The 23,742-nt window shown below is 39.0% G+C and overlaps 1 protein-coding gene and 1 pseudogene across 18 annotated transcripts in view; both read left to right on the top strand.

The window, feature by feature from the left end:
* Window positions 1–6,738, top strand: part of EXOC1 (exocyst complex component 1) — a 54,298-nt gene extending 47,560 nt beyond the window's left edge. For all 18 annotated transcript variants that reach the window (XM_044766024.2, XM_070505818.1, XM_044766026.2 and 15 more), the window contains 3 exons: window positions 1,405–1,604; window positions 3,743–3,937; window positions 5,839–6,738. In XM_044766024.2, coding sequence (XP_044621959.1) covers window positions 1,405–1,604; window positions 3,743–3,937; window positions 5,839–5,991 — 548 coding nt within the window. In that variant the 3' untranslated portion in view covers window positions 5,992–6,738. The remainder of the gene's footprint in view (window positions 1–1,404; window positions 1,605–3,742; window positions 3,938–5,838) is intronic.
* A 3,550-nt stretch (window positions 6,739–10,288) lies between these two features.
* On the top strand, window positions 10,289–10,460 carry LOC123284337 (small ribosomal subunit protein uS14-like; annotated as a pseudogene).
* The last annotated feature ends 13,282 nt before the right edge of the window (window positions 10,461–23,742 follow it).

The raw sequence follows: 23,742 nt of genomic DNA, 5'->3' as shown, positions 1-23,742 counted from the left end.
TTGCATATGTTCAGGAATTTTAAAAGCTAAAAATTGACAGAAAGTGGAATCATTTCATCAATTACATATAACATTTTCAGTGGAGGCAAGTCTAGGAGAAAGACAGATAAATTACATGATTGAATGTATGGCTGATACTGTTTTTAAAATTCAAAGTAGCTTTGCTTTATCTGACTGTAAAGTAGTATATGCTCATTACACACCCCCAAAAACCAGAAAACAGATTTTAAAAACAAGAAGAAAATAAAGATAATTTGTAGTCTCGTCATGCAGAGATAACATTTAATTTTTGTCCTTCCAAACTTTTTAATATGTCTCTCCCTTGTGTATATGTGCATATGGTATGTGTGTGTGTATGCGCGTGCAGATGCGCTTTAATATAAAAATTCTTATCTTACATACTGTTTTGGAACCTGCTAGACTCTATAATCCTACTGTCTTTCCTTGTCAATTAATATTGATAACCATAATCATTTTTAATGATTGTATTGTATTCCACATATCACTATTTATTTACCAAATCTCCTATTAATAGACATTTATTTGCCCAGTTTCCTGCGTATATTTTTGTATACTTGTCCAATAATTTCTTTAGGGTAAATTACTAGAAATGGAATTACTAGATCAAAAGCCTTGGATATATCTCAAGGCTTTTGCCAAATTGCTATGTGGAAAGGTTGTACCAGTTTACTGCTGTGAACACTTGTTGAAAGTTTCCATCATATCTGCACCAATGCTAAATATTACTAGATGTTATCAATCTTTTTATTCTTTGTCAACCTCATAGGCTATAAATTGATTTTGTTTAGGGTATTTTTTTGCCGTGCAAGTGTTTTCAAATTTTATGTCAAATTTACTCATCTTTCCCTTTATGACTTCTGAGTTTGGGGCCATTCTTAGAAAGGTCACACTATCACAAAGTTTTTTTTTTTTCCCTTAGCTTTATTTTCCCTAGTACATATGATTGTGTTCATTTATTTGCTATTATAAAAATAAGAAATGATGGTTTTAGAGAACTTTGCAACATAGTGGAAGCTTAAATGGCCCTTTCTAACTTTGTCCGCACCATGATTAGACATCTTTTATGTGTTTTTATCTTGAGATTAGAGTCAAATAAAAAATACGTATCTCTTGTCAACAATTCAAAGAAATACTTAAACCACATTTAATCAAATGCAGAATCAATTCCTTATTATATACTAGGTTTCCATATATATTTGGAACTGTTTTATAGCGTTTTCTTTAATTAGACTTGGGTGGATATGAAGGCCTTTTAATACAATATATTTTATTAAGTCCAGAGATGTGCTTGCTTCTTAAACCTACAAATGAAAATAATCAATCATGTAAATATAGCTAAATATGGTCATACTCCTATCAGGATATTTTTCCTTTTGATTTTAGTGGAGAAAGTAGCAAACGAAAGCCAGAAGACCCCCAGGGATGTGGTTATGATGGAAAACTTTCACCATATTTTTGCAACACTGTCTCGTTTGAAAATCTCATGTCTAGAAGCTGAAAAAAAAGAAGCCAAACAAAAATACACCGATCACCTTCAGTCTTACGTCATTTACTCTTTAGGACAACCTCTTGAAAAGCTAAACGTAAGTGTATTTTCATTCAGTATTTTTTTTCTGATTTTGAACCTGTATACATCTGTTTAGGTATGAATAATATAACAGACTTGTGTCTTAAATTTGCTCATGTGTTGATACAGGAGGATAAGGAAGGTGGGGCTCAGTCACTGATGCCGACAGTGAGCCAAGATGCTGCTAGATGCTCTGTATACATTATTTCATTTAATTCTTGTAAACAGTGACGTGGGGTGAGATAGCATCATTCCCATTTTACAAATGAAGAAACTGAAAGTGAATAAACTTGCTTGAGGGTTTGATGGCTTGTAAGTAGTAAAGCGGGGGAGTGAACTTTCCATCATACCACACTCTCACTCTTACCTCGTGAATGGCCAACCTTTATCCCTACTACAGATGAAGATTTCAAAAATTTTATCAAGATAAAACCAAAAATTGTTTTGTTCACTGGCTTTTCTTTTCCTTTTCTTTCCTGACTTGTCATTCCCCAGAGCAAGTCTGATAATTAAAAATAAGAAATGATGGTTTTAGAGAACTTTGCAACATAGTGGAAGCTTAAATGGCCCTTTCTAACTTTGTCCGCACCATGATTAGACATCTTTTATGTGTTTTTATCTTGAGATTAGAGTCAAATAAAAAATACGTATCTCTTGTCAACAATTCAAAGAAATACTTAAACCACATTTAATCAAATGCAGAATCAATTCCTTGTAAAACTGAAGAACAGACAGATGCTCCTTTAGGTGAAGGGTCTGTCTCAGACCTAAAGCCTTCGTGATACTTACCGGCAGCATCAGAGGCATTCCCTTTGGAATCAGATTTAAAGCAGAAACATTGCTAGATCCTTTATTATTTAACATTGTTATGGAAACAGTAGCCAGTGTGATAAGACCTGAAACATTAAATAAATTATATGGAAAGGGGAGTCAGAATTATAATTAGCTGTACATAATATGTTGAAATTATTGGTAATTTTGCCATTCTGGTAAAGTGGCAGGATTCAAAATAAATATATAGAAAAACAATTTATTTCCTGCATGTCAGCAATAATCAGTTAAAAACTTATGTAGAAACAAAATTTTAAGAGCAACCAGGAATAGGCTTATCAAAAAGTTATCAAAAAAAGAATAATGAAAAATAAACATAATAATTGCTAAGAAAATTTTAGAGAAAAGTAATATAAGAGGATTTGACTTGTCAGTATTAAATCATATTGTATAGTGCTCAAATAAATGCATGCCAGTCAATGAAACTGCATTTTAAAAAAACAAATATACTTAAAAGACAACCTGAGAAGAATATTTGTAAGAATACAACAAAATCAGATGTTTAGTGTAAAGATATTTTTTAAATCAAGGAAAGCAGTAAGATCCCATTATGTAAATGGACCAGGGTCCTGAATACACTACTAAATGTGTGAAAGCAGGTTGACTTCATTTATAGCCAAAGAATTGCGAACTAAAGCAACAAATAAGCCTTTTACACTCATCAAAATGGCGGTGTTTTTTAAATTGTGATAATGCTAATGATGGTATGGTAAGGTAGCAGTCTCATAGACTGTTGACAGAATTATAAATTGAACTTTCTCAGGAAGTAATTTGTGTATGTGAAGAGTCTTCAGAATACTTAAAATTATACTTCTCAAGTGAGGAATTGCAGTCCTAGAAATTTATACTGAAAAGTAATCAGTAATGTAGGTAAATACTTATGTACAGAAGATATTTCTGAAAACTGTATTTATAATAGATTTTTTAAAATCTGAGTAGACTTTGCCAACTCTGAAAAATATTAAATATCCAGTGTTGGAGGAATGAATAAATAAATTATGGCTCTGTGATTGGGTGGAATATTATACAGCCATTATAATTTATACTTAGGAAAAAACATATATAATATTAAATGGAAACTACAACAAACAAAATTATAGTCTCATTTACATACATCAAAAGACTAGAAAGAAATCTAAAATGTTAACAGTGGTTATCTCTGAGTGGTGTGATAATAGCTGATTGTTATTTTATCATTTATGCTTTTACACAGTGTCTGATTTTTTACAAAGTGAATATATACTGTTTTATAATCAGATTTTTAAAAATTTAAGTGGTAATAAAAGCAGTTCTTAGCCATTATTTCTTTTCATTTCCTTGAAGCATTTCTTTGAAGGCGTTGAAGCTCGTGTAGCCCAGGGTATAAGAGAGGAAGAAGTAAGCTATCAGCTTGCATTTAACAAACAAGAGCTTCGTAAAGTTATTAAAGAGTACCCTGGAAAGGAAGTGAAAAAAGGCTTAGACAACCTCTACAAGAAGGTTGATAAGCATTTGTGTGAAGAGGAGAACTTACTGCAGGTACGCTGAGCCCTTGTAACCATCCTAGCTTGAACATCCTTGCATATGTTACCTTCTCTGAAATGTTCCTCTGGAAATGCTACAGATTTCGAATTTTAATGTAAGAGGAAAGTTTCATAAAGTACAGACCACACTAATGAATTGTGAGGAAGAAAGTAATATTTATATGTTTATATGGCTATTCCTATTTATTTTACATTTCTGTTTTATTGTTTTAAGGCATTAAGTTGTTCTTTTGTTTGGAATGGGATTTTTTTGTTTTTTTAGATTTGAGGGGAGGAAGGAAATGGAATATAGTAGAGTACAGTGGGGTGATTCTGAGCATGAGGGTTGGAGTTGGAAATGGGTTCATAATCTGGCTCCAGATTAAGTTTCATGACTTTGGGCAAGTTACTTAACCTCTCTGAGCCACAATGTCCTTATTTGAAAAGCGGAAATAATACCTCTCTTGTATAGTGGGCACTTCTGTATTGTCATTGCCATCTTACAGATGAGAAAATCAAAACTTATAGAGATGGAGTGATGTGACCAAGATCCCATAGCTAATGGATGGTAGAGCGAGATTTAAACCCCATATTGAGCCCTTATTCTTTATAAACCATACCGAAAAGCCCAGAGATGAGTGAGAATAAATCTGATTTCAACATCATGGAAGCCTACATGGGGGGTGTTGCATTGTGTTAGCCTCTGAGAGCCAGATGGTAAATTAACAGATCAAGTGGGAGGAGTTGCTTCCAGGTGGAAGAAATGCCATGAGCTAAAAGATGAAAAGTAAAAAGTGTAATACTGTTCAGTAAATAGTCTTAAATTGACAGGAATTGAGGATTTATGAAATTTAAGACTTACAAGGAAAAATTGTGGAAGAATACATTCCCTCAGCTGTCAGATAGGGATGATGATCATAGTATCCACCCTCACCAGGTTGTCGTGAGACTTAAATAAAATAATATGTACATTAAGCACTTCGTACTGTGCTGATATAGAGCAAGTGTCAATAAATGTAACCTGTTAATATTAGCTGCTATGTCAGTGTGCGTATCAGACTCTGTCTTGATAGTTGTCTACATGTTAGTTCCCACTCCAAGATTATAATTCCTTGGATGCTGATAATTGGTCTGCCTCATCTTGGTGTCCTCTGCGGCATCAAGCAATGTTTCACATCATCAATTTTAGATAAAGAAATTTTTTTTTTTTTTAAAGATTTTATTTTTTCCTTTTTCTCCCCAAAGCCCCCCCGGTACATAGTTGTGTATTCTTCGTTGTGGGTTCTTCTAGTTGTGGCATGTGGGACGCTGCCTCAGCGTGGTCTGATGAGCAGTTCCATGTCCGCGCCCAGGATTCGAACTAACGAAACACTGGGCCGCCTACAGCGGAGTGTGCGAACTTAACCACTCGGCCACGGGGCCAGCCCCTAGATAAAGAAATTTTTAAACTTTCATCTGAAATAAGATTTAAGCATTAATTGTTGCATTTCATTTAATCACTAGTCTTTTTTCCATATATAATTTTGCATATTCACATCTGTGTTGGATATTGGAGGAGATACAACAACAGCTAAAATAGCATGAGTGCTTAGTGTGTCAAACACTGTTCTGGGCAGTTAACATACATTCACTCATTTAACCCTCACAATAAACTTATAGGAAGGCATTATTATTATTACCTCAGTTTACAGATAAGGAAATTGAGGCACAGAGCAGTGATGTAACATACTCAACGTCACAAATCTTGTAAGTAGGAGGAGCTAGGATTCTGGCTCCAGAATGCATGTTCTCAACTATGACTATGTGCTCAACTATGTTCTAAATTCTTAGACTATGTCTTGATGTTATTTCTACCTACTTGACTCTGTGTTATTTCCATTCATAGTTAAATGATTTTTATTTTCGTTTTTGTAATAGGTGGTATGGCACTCCATGCAGGATGAATTTATACGCCAGTACAAGCACTTTGAAGGTTTGATAGCTCGCTGTTACCCTGGATCTGGTGTTACAATGGAATTCACTATTCAGGACATTCTGGATTATTGCTCCAGCATCGCACAGTCCCACTAAACTGTATGAAAGGAGAAAAGATAAATGAAAAAGCAGTCTGAGTACATTATTCAAAAACATCAAGCAACTGTTTTGAAAACCCAGACTTGAAATTTTTTTTTTCCTTCTGCTTTTTCTCCCCAAATCCCCCCAGTACATAGTTGTATACCTTAGTTGTGAGTCCCTCCAGTTGTGGCACATGGGACGCCACCTAAGCATGGCCTGATGAGCAGTGCTATGTCCACGCCCAGGATCCAAACCGGTGAAACACTGGGCCGCTGAAGCAGAGCAAGTGAACTTAACCACTCAGCCACGGGGCTGGCCCCCAGACTTGAAATTCTGTGTATTATTAAGTATCAGATAAATGGGTAATACCATACTACAAGTATTCAAGGGCAAAGGTACCAACCTATGTAACAATTTTATTTGCCCAGTAGGTTGTGTACTAACTTAAAGTATTTATCGCATCATAAAATGCCTTTAGCCTTTTTCTATGACTGAATAGGAAATTTTCCTTGATTGCCCAGCTTCTTGTATTTGAGAGTAGGTATCCTCTGTGTAATACCCTGAGAGTTCTTCAGCTCTCACTAATTCAGTTTTGTTTACAAATCATGTAACTACTAAAACATTGTATAGAATTTTTTCCCTCTAACTAATGTGTATGTGGATAAGGGATCTTGTGATGAGCAGTTGTAAACTTGGGTTTTGAGGATTATGTGACTGTGTAGCAATGATTCTGAAATTAAAAAATTTTCAAAAAAGTTGAAATTTGATAATTTTCTTAGATCTGTTATATGCTCTTTTGTATATATAAAAGCACCTTCTTAGAAAATCAATCTACAAAAATTAATTATGTGTTCATTTACTGCAAAACACTTAAAAGTGTAATAAGAAAAATAAAACCGTTTATAATATGCATGAAAAATATCTAGTACTTCGGACTAAGTGTAACACAATGTCCTAAGGAATGAATTTCGTCCCCCTCAAAATCCAGATGTGGAAGCCCTAGCTGCTCCCCTCATGTGACTGTATTACAGATAAGGTCTTCAAGGAGGTAATTAAGGCTAAATGAGGTCATAAGGATGGAGCCCTGATCCAGTAGATCTGAGAAGAGACAGCAAAGCTCGCTCTCTGCCATCTGTGGACACAGCAAGGAGGTGGCCATCGCAAGCCAGGAAGAGACCTCACCAGAACCCAACCAAGCTGGCACCCTGATCTCAGCCTTCCAGCCTCCAGAACTGTGAGAAAATAAATTTCAGTTGTTTAAGCCTCTCGGTCTGTGGTATTTTGTATGGCAGCCTGAACTGACTAATGCAAGATGTATAAGAATTTTATGGAGAAAATTATAAAACTATTGAAAGATATTAAAGAAGGCTTAAATAATTGGAGGAGTATTTCATGTTTCTAGATAACAATACATAATGTAGTAGAAAGAGAAGTCATTCTTAAATTTAAAGATTCACTGCAGACTTCCAGTTTCCAGTCCAGCACATAAGTTTGGAAGTAGTCTCTCCATCCTAACAACAAGTAAAAAACTGAACAAACTGAAAAGTCAGCTCCTCTTAGATCTGTATGAGAAGTGAGGTCACAGGGCGAACCACTGACACAACTGGAGAGACTGACAGGGGATTACAGAGAATCACCATTTACAGGAGCAGAAACCCCCAAGTTGAAGCCTCTATAGGAACCAGTGCTGAGGGAGAGAAAACTGAACTGTAGCTGACAAAGTCCTGGAGGCTGAGTGTGGATAAGTCTGAGAAATAAAAATTCAGGGAGGACCCAGTCACTGGGGGTAAAACTTTTGTAAGTTTTACTCCTAGAGCTCTATCACAGGTGTCACATTGAGTATCAAAGAAAAATCCCCTGTGCTTCTTGCAGGCACAAGGAGGGGAAGGAACCATTTTGAAATATGCCAGTGTATTCCGTTTTGTGGGGGTTTTTTTCCTGAGAAAGATTCACTCTGAGCTAACATCTGTTGCCAGTCTTCCTCTATTTTGTGTGTGAGCTACCATCACAGCATGGCCACTGATAGACGAGTGGTGTAGGTCCATGCCCAAGAACTGAACCTGGGCCACCAAAGCGGGGCGTGCCAAACTTAACCACTGGGCCACTGGGGCTGGCCCCATATTCTGTTCTTAACAAAGTCTGCACTTAGGAGAAACTTTAACCAGAGCCTAACTGACCTGGGAGAAGGGAAATACCCAACTCCAGCTGGTTCTAGCCTTACACACAGAGAAAGAGAAATACCCAACTTCAGCCCACTCTAGTCATCCTTTCCCACCTAAAGGGGGAGAGGGGACTGAAAAGCACAGATGAAGTTCACAGGCCAGAGGTAGAGGCTCACTAAAAGACATGCCTAATGATAGGAATATAGTATGCTTCCTCTCCCCCAACACCTTACCACCACATTACTTAAGGCCTATTTACAACTATTCCTATTACACGGTACATCATGTCCGGCTATCAAAAAATTACAAGCATACTAAAAGGCAAAAAACAGGGGCCGGCCCCATGGCCTAGTGGTTAAGTTCAGCACGCTCTGCTTTGGCGGCCCAGGTTCACTTCCCCAGGCAGACCTACACCACTTGTCAGTGGCCATGCTGTGGTGGTGATCCACATAAATACTATGTGGCACAGATGATAGCTCAGAGAGAATCTTCCTCAGCAAAAAATAAATACATAAGTAAAAGGCAAGAGACAGTTTGAAATACACAGTAAGCATCAGAACCAGACTCTCATATGGCAGGGATGTTGGCATTATCAGATCAGGAGTTTAAAACAACCATGATTAATATGCTAAGGGCTCTAATGGACAAAGTAGAGAGCATGCAAGAACAGATGGGTAATGTCAGCAGAGACATGGAAATTCCAAAAAGAATCAAGAGAAAGTTCTAGAGATAAAAATACTGTAAAAGGAGTGAAGAATACTTTTGATGGGCTTACTAGTAGGCTGGACACAGCTGAGGAGAGAATCTCTGAGCTTGAGGATATCTCAATGGAAGCCTCCAAAACCCAAAAGCAAAGACTGAAAAAAAACACAGAATAGACTATCCAAGGGCCATGAGACAACTACAAATGGTGTAATATGCATGTAATGGGAATACTGGAAGGTGAAGAAAGAAAAGAACAGAAGAACTATTTGAAACAATAGTGACTGATAATTACCCCAAATTAATGTCTGACACCAAACCACAGATCCAGGAAACTCAGAGAACCACAAGCAGGATGAATGCCAGAAAAACTACGCCTAGGCATATTGTTTTCAAGCTACAGAAAAATCAAAGATAAAGAAAAAATCCCGAGAGAAGCCAGAGGAAAAAAAACACCTTACCTATAGAGGAATAAAGATAAGAATTACATTCCACTTCTCTTCAGAAACCATGCAAGACGGAAGAGAGTGGAGTGAAATATTGAAAGTACTGAGAGAAAAAAAACCCACCAACCTAGAATTATGCACCCTGCAAAATTATCCTTCAAACATGAAGGAGAAATAAAAGCCTTTCTCAGATGAACAAAAATTGAGAGAATTTGTTGTCAATAGACCTGCCTTGCAAGAAATGTTACAAGAACTTCAGAGAGAAGGAAAATGATGTAGGTCAGAAACTCCAATCTACATAAAGGCAGAGCCTCAGAGAAAGAATAAGTAAAAGTAAAAGAAAACTTTTATTTTTCGTATTCTTAATTGATCTAACAGACAAAAGTTTGTTCAAAATAATAACCACAATATGTTCGATTATTTATGCAGATATATGCTTATCTATAAGTGAAATGAATGATAGCAATGATGCAAGGTATGAGAGAGGAATTGGGATTATTTTGTTATTATAAGGGACTCATCCACGAAGCAGTATAGAATTATTTGAAGGAAGACTTAGATTAGTTGTATATGTATATTGCAAACTCTAGGCCGACCATGTAAAAAAGTTTAAACAGAAGTATAATTGATATGCTAAGAAAGGAGAGAAGATGGAATGATATAAAATGCTCAATTGAAACCACAAACAATAGAGGAAAAATGGAAGACAAAACTAGGAACAAAAAACAAGGACAAAAAATTGAAAACAGTAACTAATATGGTAGCTATTAATCCTACTTTATCAAAAATCATTTTGAATGTCAATAGTCTAAATGAACCAATTGAAAGACAGAGATTTTCAGAGAGGATCAAAAATCAAGACCCAACTATATGTTGTCTACAAGAAACTTTAAAGACACATATACATTAAAAGTAAGTCGATAGAGAAAGATATACCATGCTAAGACTAATCAAAAGAAGGCAGGAGTACATATATTAATTTCAGAAAGAAGAGAATGCAACATGGGTCACCAGCAGCTCTACTGAAGACATTGGAGGAAATTTGGCCAGGGTTCTCGTTCTTGCCATGTCTACTCCAACCAGCACGGCCTGATCTGGAAATAATGGCCTCAACATGTGCCACCAGTGCTTCTGCAAGTATGCTAAGGACATCGGCTTCATGAAGTTGGACTGAGTGACCTTCCTTGGATGGGTCATCCAAGATGTCTACCTATGGCAGATACAATGCTAGTTGTTTGTAGATAAAAGACAAAAATACTTCAAAAAAATTTTCAGAAAGAGCAGACTGCAGAGTAAGGAAAGTTATCAAGGATAAAGAAGGGCATTACACAATAATAAAGAGGTCAATTATCTAGGAAGACATAACAATCCTTCATGTGTATAAGCCTAACAACAGAGCACTGAAATACATCAGGTAAAAACTGATGCATAGTTGAAGAATTCAAGACGCCTCTGTCAGAAATGGACAGGTCCAGTAGGCAGAAAATCACTATGGATGTAATTGAACTCAACAACACCATCAATGAAACAGATATAATGGACATCTATAGACTACTTCATCCAGTAACAGAAGAATACACATTCTTTTCAAGGTCATATGGAACATTCACCAAGGTAAACCTCATTCTATACCATGAAACACACCTTAATACATTTAAAAGAGCAGAAATGATATAATATCTGCTCTCAGACTGCAATGGAATTAAACTAGAAATCAATAACAGAAAGATAACAGGAAAATCCCAAAATACTTGGAGATTAAACACACAGTGCAATTCCAGGCAAAGGTCACAACTGTTTTGGTTTGGTTTGGTTTCTGTGGGACCTGAAAAGCTATTTCTAAAATTTATATGGAAAAACAAAAATCTAATAGCCAAGACGCTCTTGAGAAATGAGGTAGAAGGAATTTCCTTATTATAATTAAAGCAGCGTTGTATTTGTGCAAAGATAAATAAGTAGACCAGTGAAACAAAACTGAGAGCCCAGAAGAAGACCCACACAACTATGGGCCCTTGCTTTATCACAGCTGTGGTGTGGCAAATCAGTGGGGAAAAGATAGACTTGAATAAATGATGCTGGGACAGGTTGTCCAAAAGAGAAAATGTAAAAATTGAACCCTTACCTCACACCATGGACAAAACGAATTCCACGTGTATTGAATTCCCAAACGTGAAAGGCAAAACCATAGAACCTTTAGAAGACAGTATAAGAGAGTATCTTTTTAATCTCAGAACAGAGAAGGATTTTGTTAAACAAGATGCAAAATTGCAAATCATAAAGAAAAAAATTATGTTTGACTACGTTAAAGTTAGGAACTTGTGTTCATCTTTTGATGAAAGTGAAACAACAAACCACAAATTGAGAGACAAAAGTTGCAACATATAACAATCAGTATCCAAAACTTATAAACTCCTAAAAATCAGGTAAAAAGAAAAAACAGACAAACCAATAGACAAAAAGGATGAAAAACTTGTACAGACATTTCACAGAAGAAGGAAACAGAATGGCCAATAAGCATATGAAGTGTTCACCTTTATTTGACATCACAGAAATGTGAATTAAATTTAAAGAGATGTGAGGTCACCAGAACACAAATGCTTCTGGAAGAAGCATAATCTGGTATAATTACTTAAACAATTTGACATTATCTAGTAAAGTTAAAGACGAGTGTAGTGTATGACTCAGCAATTCTACTCCTAACGGTGTGCTCCAAAGCAGGAAAGCTCAACACAAACTACTTAAGTGTCCCTGTAAAATACAGATGCCTGGGCCCCACCTCCAGACGTTAGATTTCAACTGCGTCAGGGCAGAGTCCAGGCATTCTACAATTTTTGAAAGCTCCTCAGTGATTCTGATATTCAGTGAGGATTGAGAATCACTTCCATAAAGAGACTCATGCACTTAGGCATTAGCGCAAAGTCTTAACAAAGACTCTATCAGCACCGTTTGTAGTAGCAAAAAACTGCAGACAACCCAATGTCCATCAACAATAGAATGGATAAATTCAGGTATAATCATTCAATGGAATGCCAATATAGTAGCGAAAATGAGTGAATTTTAGCTACACACAACAGTGTACACACAACTGCAAAATTAAGCAATGTATTGTTTAGGGTTACAAATGTGGTAAAACTGAAGAAAAGCAAGAGAGTGATCCCAAAATTCTGGAGAGTAATTAGAGGGCAGGAAGAGAAGGGTATGGGACGTGGGAGGGCCACACAGGGTTTTAAAGGCATATTGTAATGTTCTTTTACTTGAACTGGGCAGTGGGTACATGAGTTTCATTGGACCATGACACTTTATACCTTACATACACCTTACAAATCTTATTTTATATCAGTGCAACATTTCATTTAAAAACTTAAAATCAAATTCATATATATTATATACGTGTGTGTATATATATACCTTTATTGCTATATAATGAAATCTGGACATTTATAGATGACAGTCTGGGGCCAAAGAAGACCCAGTGACTTGATCAAGGTCCAAGCCAGGTATTAACAGAGCTGATACACAACACTAAACTTCCTCTCAAAGGGCTGGTCTTTCTTTTTCTCGACTGATAGCAGGAATGATAGAAATACACATCCCATCCAAGGAGCAAACACTGTCCAATATCTCCATTAACAGGCAACGGTTAATTTTAACAGAAAGTGTACGGCTCTTATTTAAAGAAAAGACAGTGGATGACTCCCATTAGCTATAGTTTTCTAGACCTTAAAGATCTATGCTATGGTTTGCTAGAAAGGATAGAGGAAGAGGAACACAGACCTCTTAGACAAACCATTGAAAATGATAATTTAGAGAATATCTGTAAATGAAAAAGTACTAAGTAAAAATGGCTGTGCCAGGAAGGTTAAATACATAATAGTAGATTTGTGTCAAAAAAGTAAGATTATTAATTTGCATAAGTATATGCTTTGGGATCCTTTCCATCCGTGCTTCTCAAACTTTAATGTCCATGTGAAACAACCAGGAATCTTGTTGAAATGTAGATTCTGATTCAGCAGGTTTTGTGTAGTCCGAGATTCTGCATTTCTAACAAGATCCGAGTAATATCAGTGCTGCTGGTCTATAGCCCACAGTTTGAGTTGCAAAGCTTTACAGTGTAGACTTACATCATTCATACCTCTGAGCAAATTAGGATAATTTGGCTTTTTCTCCTTTGGGAGACAGCTGACATTTATGCTTGTGGTTTAAAAAGAGTTCTCAGTTGTTATGTTTGGCGGCACTGTGATACAATGCTCCCTTACCTAAAGTCCTGAGAGAGTGTGGTACTAAGTTCATTTAGGAGTAATTCATATTTCCAAAAGAGGATGGAGAAAGCACTCAAAAGGCAATGAGATAGATGGAAAGAGGGAGAGGAATGTATGAAAAAAGACAAACGAGGTACAAAGGGGCAATGGACACCATGGCAACCAAGACAAAGCAACATCAATCTATGAGCAAACTGCTTGTCCAGCAATCCTAAGAAGGCATCTTCTCTGAGATCAGAGAGGAACTTCCAAAAGAGGAAGTTCCTGAGATACATGGGACTTTTGCCTCTATGTCTACTTCCTTCTTGGTATGTTGTGAAATGAAGAGACAATTAGGGCTGTGGCAGATGTGACCGTGAAGGTAGGAGGATTATGTTGAGGAATCAAAGAAAAATGTAAATCATAGAATGACATGTGTGCGTTAATAGCAAATATGCAAAAATAACATGTGTACAAATAGTAAACAGAGTAAGTGAAATTATTTGAAATTTTAGGGCACTGGGTTTAATTTCTTTAATGGTTATCCATAAGTTACTATTAATCATCAGAGGTTTCTATTTAACTTTCATTGCACAGTCATGGTCCTTTTGTGTTTTGTGGATGATTTAAGTAATAATACATGCAGAAAAGTCTGACAGTTCTTTGGAAGAAATTTTACATTGTTGCATTAGCATTTAACATATCTTGCATTTGCTATACTTTAAAAGAGCCCCTTATCTTTGGATGGTTTTTCTGAACGAACAGCTCCTATTAGTTTACCCTGCGGGCTTTGCCAAGCTGTAACTAAGCCAATATCGATTCTCTGCCACTATTTTGAGGTCAGCATTGACCAGTCAATATTATAGCACTTAGGGAAAGAGAACTTTCTGAAAGGATTTCTAAGTAGTGGAATAATACATTTAATCCAAAGCACCACATGCTTTCGGAAGAAAGTTTGTAGGCACCAAAATTTAATTTGAAGAAAAAATCTTGAAGTGGTTTGTATCAAAATTTACTTACTATAACTTTACCTAAGATTTTTAAGCCAAGTTTACTTTAAATTATAGCTATAAATGTACCACATCTAACTTGTGCTCATAAAAATTCGTTTCCATATTTGTTTACTCAGGAGGAGTAATCTGCTGTAAGACCTATCAAACCATAAGATTTATCAGAGTGAACCGTTCTCTAAACAGAAGAGAGGAGAAACAGTTAGAGTACAATGCACTGAATACTTTGACTTTTACTGATGAAGCCTAAAGTAATATGCCTCTTCCTGGGGCATCATCCTAAGAATCATGATATCTCAGCTTCTTCTCAGGGTCCCTTGCCTTTTAATGATTTCCTGTCTCTTACCCTTGTCTTTGGACCACAGTTTCTTTTTTCTGCCTGAAAAATTACATTGCTTTTTATCAGGGGGCATAAAATTTATCAAAATACTCTAGAAATGAATTGAGCTGTTTCTCACTCCATATCACAGTAGATTCATCCTGGATCCTGGTAGGACTATCCATGACAGTCCCCATGCTCCATAAGGATTAGGCAGATGACTATACCAGCCAGACCAATCAGACTCTGCCTCTGCCAGGAATCTGAATCTTGAGCAGAGTGACACTGGGTGGAATGAAGGCACTTGGAGTAAATCATTCTAGTGGTCATACCAAACAAGACCATTCATAAATGTCTTCTATAAGATCCCCAGAGTTGTCCCGGTTTCTATGCCTCCCAAGGTCAGGTGATTCTGTTTTCCTTTGATTCTGGGAGTCACCCAAGCTTCTTCCCATTTTGAGGTCCGGGAGTGGTAGGGAGCACTTAAGTTAGCAGAAGTTAGTTTCTGTAGCTTGCAACCAAAGACCCCCTCTTGATGCCAGCCAAAACATGCATATACACAAAATCAAATAAACTATGTAAGACAATAAATGATAGGTGCCAAGTGAATGATACAGACAGCAAATACTGCAATAGCTCCAAGGAGCTAGGTATATTTGTGGCCTAATAAAGTCAAAGAAGACTTTATAAAGGAAATCACATTTTATTCATCCATTCATCAGTTGATAGTCATTTGGACTGTTTTCACCTTTTGATTATTACGAACAATGCTGCTCTAAACATTTGTGTACAGGTTTTTGTATGTACATGTGTTTTTATTTCTCTTGGGTACATCCTTGGGAATGGAATTGTTGGGTCATAATAGTAACACTATGCTTAACTTTTTGAGGAATTGCTGAACTGGGACGCACCAACATTTAATGGGATTAGAGAAGAAAAGGAGCTCACGACAGAGGATGACCAGGATGGCCGAAGAGGTAGGAGAAGGTCAGGAGATGTTGTGTCACAAGGACCCAGAGAAGAACAGGTTCCAGAAAGAAAGGTGTGATCAACAGTGTCCAATGGTTAAATAAGACAAGAACTGAAAGAGTCCACTTAATTTGGCATTTGGTTGGTCATCGCTGACCTTCGTCAAAGCATTTCAGCACTTCAGTCGCAGAGAGGAGAACTGATTGTGGTGGAATTGAGTACAAATAGGAGATAAGGGGAAGATTTATGGTATAGAAGGACTCCTCTTCCCAGAAGCTTGATTATGAAGAAAAGGATAGTGACCCAGATGGGGACCCAGGATCAAAGCCAGGACTTTATTAAGATGGTCTTGAACCTGTGTATCCATCAGAGTTCAATGCAGGAAATAAAAAACATTCCAGATATTTCAAAAAGAAAGGAATTTAATTCATGAAATTAAGTGCTTACAAAATCAACAAGTGGCAGAAGGCCATGAGTCAGAGGGCCGCCACTGAACTTTCTGCTTCAAGATCACATCACTACAGCTGCAACCCATGGCTTCCACCACTGCCACCACCATAGCTGCCACCACCATAGCCTCCCTACTCCACCTGTGAGATGGTGCTAGGGAAGAGGACATGTGCTGTTTAGACGACTACAGATGTGGATGCAGGAAGTGGAGGTTTGCTTCTTCCAGTAGCAACACAAACATATCCTGGTTAGAAACAGAGCCCTCATTTCGAGATGGCTAGTTGTTTGTAATTTACCTTGAGCACCATGTGCAAAGCGCTATGATCAGAATGCATGATCTAGTTTAATTCTTACAACAAGTCCTCTTAGGGAAGTTATACTGTTGTCCCAAGGTCACACTGATAGGAAGTGATGGAGCCAACCCAGGCCTATCTGACTTCATGTGTGCTTTTTGGGCACAGCTTGTACCCAGCTCTGTCTCCCCAGGAGAGAGATGTTTACTACCTGCCCACTTTGGACAAAGCACAAGAAAAGGCCTTCTATCCTCAACTGGCCTTCCAAGAAATTGGTGTAGAATTCTCCAAACTAACCTGGGGATGAGCCCCGGCCACCAATCCTAGAAACTAGACACAAACTGAGTCCTGTTTCTTAATCAGAGGCCAATAATCTATTCGCTAGACTGGCATGTCTCTTCCCCATTTTAATCAGACTGCCAAAGTTATGTCTTTTTTAATTTAGAAAGGATCATATTACCACCTTTCAAAACACTGACAAATCCAATGGGTCAATCACCAGTGCCTTCCATTTTACGCTAGCACAGTAGACAGCAGAGGCTGTACTGGCTGCTTTATAACATCAAAAATAAAATAAGCCATGAAAGCTTTGGACCTTACTGCTGTGGTATCAGACATTCACATAAACGCACGTAAGCCTTGATGAAACGCTGTGTCATTATTCAATCTGTTCATTCTATTACTCAGTATAAGGTCTCTGAAGCACAACAGGAAGCATTTAAAAAATACCTGCAAATAAAACTTCATAATTTAATCTGTTCTATTTTAATCAGATGTCATCCTATCAAGGAAGTTCAAAAAATAACTGCATAGCATCTTCACAAGTTTATATAACAGTAAGTTTTTTCTTAAAGATATTTCTTTTACTTTATATTATTTGGTCATTCATTATTCAATCATTTGTTCATTCATCAAACATTTACTGATGACCTGTGGGGCTACAGAGATAAGCTTCAAAAGCTCATAGGGTAATGGGGGAGACAGACAAGTAAAAAGATCCAACCAAAATGCTTACAGTCATTGTCTTCAGGGAAAAGAATAAAATGGAAGAGGGAGGGGGGTGGCCAGGACAGGGAAAAGGTTAGAATCTAAATAAAAGGGGCAGCCCCATGGCCTAGTGGTTAAGTTCAGTACACTCCACTTCGGCAGCCCAGGTTCACCGGTTTGAATCTCAGGCTTGGACCCACACCACTCATCAGTGGCCATGCTGTAGTGGGGTCCCACATACAAAATAGAGGAAGATTGGCACAGATGTTAGCTCAGTAACAGTCCTCCTCAGCAAAAATAAATAAAAAATAAAAAACAGGGGCCAACACGGTGGTGCAGTGGTTGAGTTTGCACATTCTGCTTCGGCGGCCTGGGGTTCTGCCGCTTCAGATCCCAGGTGGCACCACTTGTCAAGCCGTGCTGTGGTAGGCATCCCACATATAAAGTAGAAGAAGATGGGCACGGATGTTAGCTCAGGGCCAGTCTTCCTCAGCAAAAAGAGGAGGATTGACAGCAGATGTTAGCTCAGGGCTAATCTTTCTCAAAAAAAACAAGAAAAAGATTTCTAAAAAAAAAAAAGAAGTTAAGTGGGGACTTTCACTTTGTAATCTTGATATTTATACATTGTTTGAATTCTGCTACAAGTATATACTAGCTGGTAATTTTGAAATATGGTAAAATGTAAATGTTGAAGTTAATATCTTAGAAAGTTAATGTCTTAGATATCTAATATCTTAGAATATCTTATATCTTAATAACATGATTTTTCTCTTTCGCTTTTCATTTGGTTGGCCCAAGACATCAACCAGTCTCAGAAGGAGATTAAGAGATTTGTTACAGAATGAGAACATTCATGGCTTACTGGATGGCAGACACTGTTCTAAGCAACTTACAGGTAATGCGAAAAGAAAGATAGAATTAATAATCAGTTTTTGACCTTCAAAATAAGGTTGTCCAGCCAAACAGCCTCAGAATTCACTTTCACCCTCCATCCATTAGAAACCAAGCCTGGATGCCTTGGCTCAGAGAGTTCTCTCCTGGGGAGAGCAGACACCCACAGAGGGGTCTAACCGCTCTGTGGTAGAAGGAAGGTGTGCTACAGAGGAAGCCGGGAGGGAAGCTGTTCCTCTTCAGCCCCAGGACTGTGGGAGGAAGGAGAGCGCAAGAGAGGAGCAGAGCTGTCAGACATGCGTCCTGAGTGTGTAGCAGGTGACTGGGGGAGACACCAAGGACAGAAGGGGGTTCTTCTCCCCCACTCTCCATTTGGGACTCTAAGACGAGGCTTCATTGCAGGCTGCCTCGTGTATCAACCCCAGTGGGGCCAGCATGGCCAGGCGGAGAGAGGTCCTGAGGTTTAACTTTAGAGTCACCTATACTTTCCACATGGGGCCCTTGTGACTGAGAATATCCGAGAATCTGGCTGGGGGTCCATAGCTCCAGAGAGGTGGGTGAGGGACTGCGAGATGGGTCAGGATGATGTGGGAGTCACAGCCAGAAGTCAGAGGAGTGTGTAGTGTTAGGAGTAGCCCGGGGAGGCAGAGTGAGTCAGAGAGGGCCATCGGAGAGAGGGAGAGATCCGTGCATCACACCGGCTACAGGCTTCAGTTGCAATGCCGGAGACACTGAGAGCAACCAGATGGACAAAGGTAAGGGAGGTCTCCAAGGACCACAGCCTGCCCCTCAGCCACATGATCAAGCAACCCCACACCTCCCCACATGCATACACCCCGTTAACGTTTTGGAGATGAAAGGATGAAAAATCTGACAGACTGAGCTTTTATTTTCCTGGACAGACTAACACCACCTTTTAAAGGGAGTGTTTTAAATTATTGGGTCAGATTAAGTTTAAACCAGGCAGAATTTATTTTTGTTTTGTTTTGTTTTTTTTTTTGGAGGAAGATTAGCCCTCAGCTAACTACTGCCAGTCCTCCTCTTTTTGCTGAGGAATCCTGGCTCTGAGCTAACATCCGTGCCCATCTTCCTCTAGAATCCTGGCTCTGAGCTAACATCCGTGCCCATCTTCCTCTAGTTTATACGTGGGACGCCTACCACAGCATGGCTGCCAAGCAGTGCCATGTCCGCACCCGGGATCCGAACCAGCGAACCCCGGGCCGCCGAGAAGCGGAACGTGCGAACTTAACCGCTGCGCCACCGGGCCGGCCCCAAACCAGGAAGAATTTAAACATTAATTGTTTTTACTGCTTACCAGCAGGTGGGGACTGAGGACGAAGGCTGAATTAGTTAACAAAAGGACTCTAATTTCTCCATACTTCTGAGAAGTGGTGTGAGTTAAATTCACAATCCTGCTAAATAAATTTAAAAATCAATTACAATACAAAGTATTAAATGCTAGGAAAAGAAGCATAGGGTGCTATGGGAGCTCTAGGCAGCAAAAGTAATTACTATGTTGGATCAGACCCATAGAGCATCCAGCCCAGGATTTGGCTTTCCCAGTGGAAAAGGCACATTTGCCCTGGGCACATGTGCCGACGGGTCGAGTTGGGGAGCACGGCTGATTTTGACTTTGCGTTTTGTCAACTAGAAAACTAAAGGTATCCCTTGAAATATCATCAGCTTCTCCCATGACCTGTTTGGCATCCGTTGATTTCTCCAACTCTGCTTGAATGTTTTTATACATCCGCACCATCTGTTGGAGGCGTTAAGTCTCTGCAGAGGGTATTCCTGAGACTTCTGTTTCTTATCCTGCGATAACCAAAACTTTAAACATGGCTTAATGGTCAATGCTCTCACCCTTTCCTAGCTTGGCCTGCTGCAGGCAGAGAAGAAAAGGGAAGTGGTTACTTGCTTTCCTCTATTCCCAACCCCTCTTCAAACCCTTTTATACCCAAATTCCTAATGGAGGGGGAAGACGGCAAGGGGCAGGGAAGTTCTTACTTGACCAGTGTTTCTGAACCAGTGTCTGCTCTCTGACCCTGCCGGGTGTTTAAACTTGACTCTTTCTTTTTCTTGTGGGTCCTTTGGAAACCCTCCTCCCTCCCCTCAGGGTCTCTCACTTGAAGCTCACTAGCCAAGAGTCAATGCATCTCTATTCCTAGTGGTCCCTTACTCCTTCCTCCGCCCCTTGAACTAGCACTATCTCCAGCCTCTCGCAGCAGTAGACTCCTTGTCTTTCCTGGAGACCTTCCTAGACAGGATTGTTTTCTGTTGCTCTAGGCGTGGGCATGGAACCCAGTTCTGGCCAATAAAGGGAACTCTACTAGGGGATTCTGGGAGAGACTTTTTCCATAGGGTTCTATGAGACAAAACTATTTTTTTTTCTTGCCGCATAATACCTGTCTCCTGCCTTTGCTTTTTGTTTTTGGGGCTGTTGCATGCCGACCTGTTTCTTAGAGTTGTGACAGCCATCCTGTGGCCGTGGAGCAAAAAGTCTGGGGATAAAAGTCACCCACTGAGGAGAGGGAGTAGAAGGATGAAAAGTGGTCAGGTCCTTGATGGCGCCATTAAACCACAAACCAAACTAGGACCTGCTAACTAGGACTGCCAGGTATTTTGTCAAGTGAGACTGTGACTTCACAAAATTGGGGTTCTCTTGCCCGATGCACATAAATAGCCAATTACAGCATCAGTGAGATCGACCTGCAGGGAGACGGGGGGCGTATGCCCTCAGATCTGTCTCCCCAGTTCATGATTTGGGGCAAAATTTAAGAGGTGAGGGAGAATAGGCTGGCACTCGGAAACACCAGCAGAACAGGTTTTGATTGATGGGCTTCAAACATTTATGGTGAGGTTCTAAACATTTATGGTGAGGTTCTAAACATTTAGGATGAGGTTCTAAACATTTTTGGTGAGGTGAGGAAGGAATTTTAACACTGGATCTTCCTGAATGAGGGACCCCTCGCTTCTGATGAGTCCAACTTTCAAGTTCCAGTCGTGTCCGTGTCCTTGGGTTCCGTGGGAAGGAGGATCTTTGGTTCCCTGGTCATTTCTGGTCACGATTTCTTCTTTTGCGCATGCTCTGGCTACATGACATTGCAGTTTTTCTGAAAGACAATCCTTAATCACTTTGTTGATAAGAGATGGGGTCTGTTCAAACTGGGTCTAAATGGGCCCGTGGTTACAAAAGCACAAAATGCTCCTATTACCTAACCAATTATTAATCATGTGTTCTGATAACTTGCAGCCAAATGCATGTTGACTGATACTCAGACTGAGTCTCGGGAACCTGTGATTTGTAAGAGAGAGAGAGAGAATCTGGGCCTAGGAAAAAGATTTAGATCAAGCCCAAGTCAGCGAGTATTTCCTTGTTTCTGCAGTTAGGACTTTCTGAGCAAGTTTTACCAGAACTTGCGTTAAAGAACAAGCTTTGGAAGTTAAATTCTGACTATGACTGATTGGTAGTGAGAGAACTCCGGAGAGATTTTCCTCCCTGGAGATGTGTGTTTACATTTCAAGGGGAGGCAAAACCTGGCACCATGGAGCCATCCCAGGAGTGGTAAACCAGGAGAGGCTTCTCTTGTCTTCCCCCTGGAGACATTTATTTATATTCCAGAAGGTAAGAACCCAGGACCTTTCTCTTCTCTTCCCAAGGAAAATGAGGGTACCCCAGGTGGCAAAGTTTTCCCTCCCTTTCTCAGGAGGGGCGGGGACAGAGCTCACCCTGTCATATATAAACTCTCAGATTCTTTTTTTTTTTTTTTAAAGATTTTATCCCTCCTTTTTCTCCCAAAGCCCCCCGGTACATAGTGGTGTATCTTTAGTTGTGGGTCCTTCTAGTTGTGGCGTGTGGGACGCTGCCCCACCGTGGCCTAATGAGCCGTGCCATGTCCGTGCCCAGGATTCGAACTGGGGAAACCCTGGGCCACCAAAGCAGAGCGCGCCAACTTAACCACTCGCCCACGGGGCCAATCCCTCAGATTCTTAATTTGGAGGGGCTTCCTCTCCTGCAGTACAGAACCCTGTATACATAGGGCGACATCTGGCTCTCAGCGTATCACCCTGCTGGGTTGGGCAAGGGGACTGATAGTTATTGGTGTAAATAATAATAACTTTGATCTCTGCTCCAGAAACCTCATGTTTGAATGGATAATAAAAATAAATGTAGATATTAAAAACTTAGTCATAGAAAGAGGCTTGTGCACAGTTCTTCACTGGAGAATATGTGACAGTTGCTAAAAAAGCTAATGTGATACTAGGCTGTGTTGATATATATTGAATGTGCTGTGCATATATATCAAGGGAAATAAATATATGGCAGTCCTCAGCCCCAATCTGATGTAATCACTTCTGGGTATAAATTTCAGTAAGAAAACTGAGAAAGTAGAGTGTTTCTACTCCAGAGGAGGCCCCTGGATAAGTAATGGGCTTGGAGACCATGTTACGTGAGCAAAGGGTGAAGCATTTGAGGTATTTCTGAAAGGTCATCACATCATAAGGAAGGGCAGAGTCTAGCTTCATATAAAGAAGAATGTTTCTTTTAAGAATGAATGCCAAATTCAGAGTTGTTTTAACTTCTAGAGTTGAAGTCAAGACTCTATCACTTACTTGGTGACTTCTAGTAAGTTACTTAATCCCATTTGTAAAATGAGGATGCCAATATTTCCTGCTTCATAGGGTTATTACAGTGATTAAATGAAATAGTACCTGTAAAGCATACACAGTACTTAGAACAGAACCTAACAAGCACTCAAAACACAATGGCTTTTATTAGTTTATTAGTAGCTTTGTTTATTGACTTTCTCCACCTTTTATTTGGCTACCTACTCATCCTTAACATTTCTGGTAGTTTTAATTTACATGCCTCTTATTTTCAGTAAGTTTGAGTCTCTTTTCAAATGATAAAGAGCCATTTGATGAATTACATTTTCATACCTTTGCCCATTTTAAAATAACTTTCCTAATATATGCTATTATTTGTTACTCATTTTACTATCAACTTATAGAAGCTTTTTATATATTATGTAAATGATAATAGTTGTAAATATTTTTCCCAGCTTATCCTTTGTCTTTTGACCATAGAACTTTTGACATGCAGAAGGTTTTTCAAATATATATATTAGTATTCATCAATCTTTTCATTCATGCAGAACCCCCACTCTTATCTCTGTTCTCACTGACTCCAAAAGATGATTAAAAAGTGTAATTCCAGGACTGGCACAGTAGCGTAGTGGTTAAGTTCATGCACTCTGCTCTGATGGCCTGGGGTTCACTGGTTCAGATCCTGGGCGCGGAC

The sequence above is a fragment of the Equus asinus genome, chromosome 3 (assembly GCF_041296235.1).
Source record: "Equus asinus isolate D_3611 breed Donkey chromosome 3, EquAss-T2T_v2, whole genome shotgun sequence".
Taxonomy (NCBI): Eukaryota; Metazoa; Chordata; class Mammalia; order Perissodactyla; family Equidae; genus Equus; species Equus asinus.
Note: the sequence above shows the minus strand (reverse complement) of the source record. Positions and strands in the feature narration are given on the sequence as shown.